General features: G+C 40.4%; 1 protein-coding gene across 2 annotated transcripts; it reads left to right on the plus strand.

Moving 5' to 3' along the window:
* The first annotated feature begins 45 nt into the window (after positions 1–45).
* serpinf2b (serpin peptidase inhibitor, clade F (alpha-2 antiplasmin, pigment epithelium derived factor), member 2b) lies at positions 46–6,710 on the plus strand. 2 transcript variants are annotated; one of them, XM_077540713.1, is made up of 11 exons: positions 46–505; positions 641–699; positions 784–875; positions 966–1,022; positions 1,105–1,164; positions 1,701–1,983; positions 3,114–3,257; positions 4,092–4,280; positions 4,360–4,502; positions 5,937–6,141; positions 6,258–6,710. In XM_077540713.1, exons 4-11 carry the CDS (start codon positions 969–971, stop codon positions 6,596–6,598), a joined length of 1,419 nt encoding a protein of 472 aa, XP_077396839.1. In that variant the 5' UTR covers positions 46–505; positions 641–699; positions 784–875; positions 966–968; the 3' UTR covers positions 6,599–6,710. The 2 variants fall into 2 exon arrangements, with proteins under 2 accessions (XP_077396839.1, XP_077396841.1); XM_077540715.1 differs by lacking the exon at positions 641–699.
* The last annotated feature ends 939 nt before the right edge of the window (positions 6,711–7,649 follow it).

Here is a 7,649-nt window from a genome sequence, read left to right on the forward strand (position 1 = left end):
TACTTAAATAGGACTTATAATTGAGAAACGGTGGCCGCGACCATTAAAAAAAAAAAAAAAAAAAATTGTACACGGAGCGACCAGTCATTTCTGGGAAAAATCCAGTGTGGTTCAACGCGTTCTTTTCCCGTATTTGATTCACTTTGCCAATCGAGCTGTCGTTCATGCCAGCAGGAAACAAAAGCACTTTTGGATGTTTGATTGTATATTTTGTCATGTATGTCGGTGGCGCTTTGATATTTAACCGTGCACGAGCTTCGGAGTGCTGCATTTCCAAACAAATAGTGGCTTAAATGAGGGACCCCGATCAATGGGGGTTGATCTTTAACCGTTTGCCGTTGCAATGGCCAATCTTTGACTCTCAGGAATTGTGCCATCCGCACTTACTTACTCGCGCCTTTTTTTGGACTAGACGCCAGCTTTTTTTTTTTTTTTTTTGTTTTGTTTTGTTTTTTTTTTTTTGTTTTTTTTACTTGTTATTTTTATACACTAATTTAAATTTAAGGTAAGGTGAAAATGCTGATTATACCAAAAATGTTTGACAGTTGTGTGTTGAATGTTTGCTCTGCTTTTGTTGATCATTTGTGCGTTGGGACACGATAAATGAACTCATCATCCAACTTCACCGGATGTTTTTTAGCCATTGGATTATTTCTCACAGCCAACAACAACAAAAAAATAACTCCAAGAAACGTTTTAGTGAGTGTTACGTAACATTTGCTGTGACAGCTTGGGATTGAGGAATTTCAAGATCCAGAATTCTGTGTTGTGATTCTGTTTCAGATAACTTTGTTTCCTACGAAGAAGGGCAACTATATATATTTTTTATTTTATTTTTTTAAACCAAGAAGAAGATTTACAGAAAATCTACAAAGGTGATCTACTCTCACCGAATTCACCCAAAAATTAAAAAAAAAAGTGCACGATACTAAAAAGATGGTCTTTTGCTGCTACGTTCCATTTAGGACATGGATCTTCGCTTGACGCTCGTCTTCATCTGTCTCTACAACCAAGGAGTGACTGTAAGCCAGCCGTATGGCACTCAAATTCTCTTTATCTTTCCTATGATCACATTCACACAACTTAATTTCTCAAACAAATCAGGTGGCAGACGAAGAGCCGACCCCATTGGTGCCTCTGGTTCCCTTAATCCCGAGCCGAGAGGTCAGTCTTTCCATTTGCGGCCTTCTCAGTTTCCTATGGCTGCGAAGTAATCAAGTATAAATACGTCGTCACTCTACATACGTATTTTATTCTTCTAACTCTTTTATAAAAAAAAAAAAAAAACATCCGTGTGATATATATACTGGTGTACATATATATTTTTTACTTTAGTTGTCATCATTAGCTAAATTACCATTTTTTATGTAGTTCAGTTCATGTTAGCAAAGCTACAGGAACAAGTGGTTTTGATAGCATAAAAGACCAGCTTAAACATTAGCGATGCATTATGATTTATTTCTTAGAACAAGCCAGATATAAATTGATTTTTAAAGAAATTGTTTCTGCCAAGTTATGCAAACAGGTATAAAGTACATTTCAGATTCTGTACTTGTTGTACTTTTGTTTTAGGATGGGAGTTGAATCCGTACTTTACAGTTTGTTTGTTTTTTTGTTTTGTTTTTTTCCCCCACATTAGTAAAAGTTTGAGTACTTTTGAGTTGACACTTCTATGAAACCCCCCCAAAAATGACTTCCAGATAAACGAAAGCACGCCGGAGCCCAGCACGGTGAGCACCACCGCCGGTCCGCTTCTATCCATGGAGACGACGAGCGCGCCCGGCGAGGAGGAGGAGGACTCGTCGGAAGAAGACGAGGGCTGCGCGTCCATCGGCCGGAACGCCGAGTCCGGGGAGGCCATCGCCGCCGCCGTTCAGAATTTGGGCGTGCAGCTGCTGCAGAATCTCAAGGCGACGCCCGATCAGCCCAACGTCGTCATATCGCCGTTCAGCATCGCCTTGGCTCTCTCCCAGCTGGCTCTCGGTAGGCTTGTGACAACCCGCACAAACGGAAGTTTTTCAAATTAGGGCTGCCACGGATTCATGTGTTGATTTTGGTAAATGGTCTTTCAACTTGTGTAGCACTTTTTCCGCCTGTTAAAGCACTCAAAGCTCTTGACGCCGATTATGCATTCACCTACTGATGTATCCTGCTCAAGGGCACTTCGACATGGTCGCAAGGGCCGGGGGATCGAATCCACAACCTCTCGGGGGGGGAGATGACCACTCTACCACTGAGCCATGCTGCCCCCATTTAGTCAATGAATCGATGACTCCGATTATAAATGAAAGAAATAATAATAATAATTTTGTTTCCCATCCTGTTATTAAAATCAGGACATTCATTCAAATTGACAGTGCATAAAAAGCACAAAGATAATCAGTCTCCTTTCGTGGAGGGCGAGAGAAAACGGGCTTTTACTCTTGACAGGCTGAGCTTAAAAGAATTGTAATGTCGCTAAATAATTAATCGAACAAAATTAATTGGCAATTAATTTAATGATCGATTAGTTGTAGATTAATAGTTGCACCTCCTGATCTGAAGGGACTGCTGTTGATAATTATGATACAATGGTGTAACGACCAGCGGGGCAATATACGTTATACCGTTCATTGCAACGTCTCAACTCCTTCCAGTTCATCAGTACGGCACTAATATTAGTTATTCTTCACAGGGGATAAAGAATAAATTCCAGAGAACTGTTATGTTTTCTGTCGATGCGTGTTCCTCAATCAACGGGTCATAGCATTGCAGCATAGATGCTATTTAGGGTTAGCTTTAAGCTAGTGAAATGATAGGGTAAGCTATCTGGTTGTTTTAAATACACAACGTGTAATTCTCTTTGTTTCATGTTTAGCTTCACAGTAAATTTCAACCGAGATTGGCCAGAAGCAGCTTGGGTGGCAAGGCTGAGCGATCCCAATTGATTTATATTTGCTGTCTGTCTGGTTAATTAACACCTATCGATCCATGTAATTAGCTACCCCACTACCCATCCATCCGTCTAGCTTGGCTGCGGACTTGCGTGACACTTGAATTTGATAGATTTGTCACCTGTTCTCTTGCTCCCTCGCTGTCTCTCTCTCTCTCCCCCCCGTCTGTCTTCTTCCCAGGTGCCGTCAATGAGACCGAGGAGCTGCTGATGCAGCATCTCCATGGCAACAACATCACATGCTACCACCATGCCGTCGGTCACATCATGGGGCAGCTCCGAAACAGTGACCTGAAAATCGCCACGCGCATTTTCCTGCGCCAAGGTCCTAAAAATATATACTGTATTTGTCAGGCAATTCCATTTTTTTAAATCGTAATTAATTGCATGACTTCAATAGGTAACTCACAATTAAGTGCAAATTTTATATCTGTTCTAAATGTACAATAAAATGTTTTAATCAATCAAATTTAAATATTTAATAGAAATATGGTCGCATCTTTTAGTCACTAATACAGTAATTTACTAAAAATTCATGCAATCTAGTTATCATTAAAAAGATGCACTGTACCGTAAAAAAAAAACGAGTGTAATATTGATTTGTGTTGAGGTAATTTTTCTGCCGCTAGGGGGCATAATTGCTTTTGTAAAACGTTAGCGACACCTCAGTGCGTTTTTCTTTTCATTTCATTTCTTTTCACATTATCTAATCATAAACTTGTGAAATTCTCCAATTTTTAAAATTATAAAATACAGCTTGACCCCAGTCTCCACAAATATATCCATCGTTATTATTATTACATTTATTTCTGCAAAAATTTTGACGCGGACGTGTCTGCTGCGTTGACTGGAATTCCCCCAGTGCTGGCTTTCCAAGTAAGGTCAATAATAATAATAATAATAATAATAACAATAATAATAAATACATTATATTTATAGGCGCCTTTCCAGACACTCAAGGACACCATACAATTAAAAAAAAATGTAAAAACACTGTTTAAAAAAATAAAAAATAAATAAATTTTGCGTTAAAAAAAAGAAGGGAAAAAAAGTAAATTAACTCAACATTAACACAGTAATTTTGACACCCCTTATATGTATTTTATTCATTATTCATAATTGTAGATTTCCGTGCAAATATATGCTTTTTTGTTTTTAGGGTTTAAGCCAAAAGAGGACTTCCTGGAGGAATCCAAGCGCCTGTACGACTCTGAGCCGGCCGTCCTGGAGAGCGTGAAGCAGCTCAACGACTGGGTGGAGAACGCCACCAACGGGATGATGAGCGACTTCCTGGCCGCGTTGCCGCCCAACGTGCTGCTCATGCTCATCAACGCCGTCCACTTCAAAGGTGTGAACCGTCAACCCCCTTGCCGACGACGAGACCCTCCCTCTTTTAGTTCTGACGCCGTTACTGTTTTTGGCCTCAGGCGAATGGGAGGCTCGTTTCGACCCGCGCTTCACCACCACGGGTGCCTTCTTCCTGGACGACAAGCACATGGTCAACGTCGACGTCATGGAAAGTTCCAAACATCCTTTGAGTTCACGTGTTGACGGTGATCTCGACTCTCAGGTGAGATGATGGTGATCGTGGGCCGTTTTTGTATTCGGGGCGGGTGCTGCAGTGCCTTATCTGAGCCACCAGATGGCACTGTGGCAATTAAAATTTGTTTTATTTCCTTGTTCTTCAGATTTTTTTTTTCTGCTGAGTTAATGTCAATGTGCATGTGGGGAAAAAAAAAGGTTTTTCAATTTTGGCTAGGGCGGCACGGTGACTGGTTAGCACGTCCGCGTAGCAGTACTGAGGACTCGGGTTCGAGTCCAGGCTCCGGCCTTCCTGGGTGGAGTTTGCATGTTCTCCCCGTGCCTGCGTGGGTCTTCTCCGGGTACTACGGTCTCCTCCCACATTCCAAAGACATGCATGGCAGGTTAATTGGGTGCTCTGAATTGTCCCTAGGTGTGCTTGTGAGTGTGGATGGGTGGTCGTCTCTGTGTGCCCTGCGATTGGCTGACAACCAGCCCCGCCTATTGCCCATAGCCAGCTGGGATAGGCTCCAGCGACCCTTGCAAACGGTTCAGAAAATGGATGGATGGAATTTTGTCTAATTTGTGTAGCAAGCAGAAACTGTAAAGAATTATGTTGTCGTGGTGTATTCAAAGATCAATCTTTTTTTAAATTTTCTTAAAATTCTTTCAATTTTGCATTGTTTTAATTTTTTTAAATGGGCTTATTTAAAATTGTTTAAATGTTAAAATAATCAATAATATGATAATATGAATTTTTTAAATTCATTTAAAATTATTATTTATTGTTAATTTAATATAATAATAATTACGCAGCTATTCCAGTGTCATCCAATTTTTAAATTGTCGCTAGGGTGGCTTTATTTTAACTCATTAAAACCCAAAAAAGTATTTATACTTTTTTTTTTCTTTTAATGCAAGAGCATACAGAAGGCTTTGATGCATAATAGGTGGTTTAAAGCAGTGGTAAGTATTACAAAAAATGACCAGTAGGTGGCAGTAGAGTAAAGAGATCAGCAACAAGCTCTTTTTGCCAGTGTTTTCACCAGGAATGTGAATATTGATGAAACTAAGCAGTATTGTAATGCAAATTGCTGCAAAATGGAAAATTATACAATGATACTTTTTTTTTCCTGATGAAAGAAGAGACTCTAATCTTTCTTTTGGTAGGTTCCATGTTTTAATAGCAATAGAACACAATATTCTGTTGGACTTGCAAAATCAGTCAAAATCCAGTCAAACAGCCGGAAGCAAAGGGGGTTGCTTCAGTGAAAATGGCTGGGAGTGAATGAGTTAATATTGCCGCCTGCAATTTGGCAAGTAAAATGACTATAGTTGTCTGACTTAGCTGTTGTTAGTAGCATACCATTAAAAACAAACAAACAAAAAACACCACTACTTTCATCTCAGCCTCATCACAAACCAATCCGCCTCCAACCCGTCGATTTACATTTTTATGACATGTTTTCTTGTTCCCGTGCAGGTAGCAAGCTTCCCATTTGTGAATGGGATGAGCTTTTTAGTAATCATGCCCTTGTCGGGACACGTGAACGTGTCCTCGCTTGCTCCCAAGCTGAATATTTCCAGCATCTACGCCCGTCTGCCCAAGCCAAGGGTCGTTCACGTTAAAGTCCCCAAATTCAAGCTGGAGTACTCTCAGGAGCTGCAGGAGGTCTTCACCAAAATGGGTAAGCGACAGTGGTGGGAGTGAGTAAGTCATAAGTCAGATCATCAGGTGGCTCGTTTAGAAACCTTTGACTCAACTGAGACTGAAATAAAATGCTAAATGTCCCCCACACGCCAGGCTTGGGAAGCATCTTTTCCGGCCCCAATCTGGCCGACATGGCCGACGGCCCCCTGCTGGTGTCCAGCATCCTGCACAAATCGGCCATGGAGATCAACGAGGAGGGAGCGGAGGCTTCCGCCGCCACCACCGTCGTCATCTCGCGCTCGTCCAATCCCGTCTTCTACCTGAGCCACCCCTTCCTCTTCGCCCTGGTGGACGATAAGACGCAAGTGCCCATCTTCATGGGCGTCATCAACAACCCCAATCCCGGCGCGCCCGTCTTGCCGAGAGGAGAAGCCAAGAGCCTGGATAAGGATGCGATGCAAAACGATAAGAATCAAATGGCCGCCCCCAAGTAGGGACTGTCACCTGGTACAAAAAAACAAAACAAACACATTGAACAAGAGCATTGCGATTGTACAAAATGAGTGTACAATTTGAGATAGCTCAATTAAAATGTCAAAACCGTCATTCTGTCTTTCATTTGTTGAGGGTTCCACCATTATGCATGAGCTTGATATGCTAGTAGAAAATGTTTTAGATGGAAAATCATGCCTACTATATATATTTTTTCCCCAAATTATAGTCCCCCCAAAAAAACATGTATCCCTCTTGAGTTTATTTCATATGTCAAAATGTGTGGCCCGTGAATCAAATAATCACCCATTCCATATGATTCTACATCATAAAATACATCAAATAAATACGTGTGATTGATTTTGAATAATCTGTCATTATTAAATTGCTTGTTGTGTGTGATTATGTAATTATTTAGTTACTAGAAAATGCTTTCATAGCATCAGCTATACAATCCCAGATTTCACACCGAGTAAATTAAGACAAGATCATTATTAAGTCAATGTCTAAACTTGTTGTGGCATTGTTGTCTGGTGGTCCCCTGAGAGATTTTTTTTTTTTCATTGTAAAATATGTGCATTCGGTTTACTAAAAATTGGAAAATGCTGAACTAATTCATTAAACGTGGGAAACATTTGAGTCAGACTTGCAAACAGTATACTGAACAATTAAATATATATTAAAAAAAAATTCTGTCAATTATTTTTAAATATATGTATTATTTTTAAATATATTTCAATGCTCAGGCTTTACAGAAAGTCCAAATTCCTGTCCTTGTTTTATTTGTCCTAGCCTTCCTTCTTTCCCACAAACCTTTCCTTCTTAATACAAAAGGTCTTTACTGCATCTGCTTTCCTCTCACAGAACAATATCGTCAGCCAAAAAAATACCACAGCGCTGATTTTTATTAGCAAAAAACAAAAACAAAATCCACTTTGCAGCGGTGCTATTGAAAATTCCGATTTTTTTTCGACGTCTTGAACGCATCGTGGTGACGTAAGGCGCATATGAGCTGAGCGTTTTCTCGGCTCTGTCATGTAGCTGATCTCCGGT

Source organism: Festucalex cinctus, chromosome 13 (genome assembly GCF_051991245.1).
Source record: "Festucalex cinctus isolate MCC-2025b chromosome 13, RoL_Fcin_1.0, whole genome shotgun sequence".
Taxonomy (NCBI): domain Eukaryota; kingdom Metazoa; phylum Chordata; class Actinopteri; order Syngnathiformes; family Syngnathidae; genus Festucalex; species Festucalex cinctus.

Coding starts and splice junctions, on each gene's coding strand:
- serpinf2b (XM_077540713.1), top strand. CDS start 969: ATGGATCTTCGCTTGACGCTCGTCTTCATCTGTCTCTACAACCAAGGA. Junction 1,984..3,113: donor TCTCTCCCAGCTGGCTCTCG/GTAGGCTTGTGA, acceptor TCTTCTTCCCAG/GTGCCGTCAATGAGACCGAG. Junction 4,503..5,936: donor ACGGTGATCTCGACTCTCAG/GTGAGATGATGG, acceptor GTTCCCGTGCAG/GTAGCAAGCTTCCCATTTGT.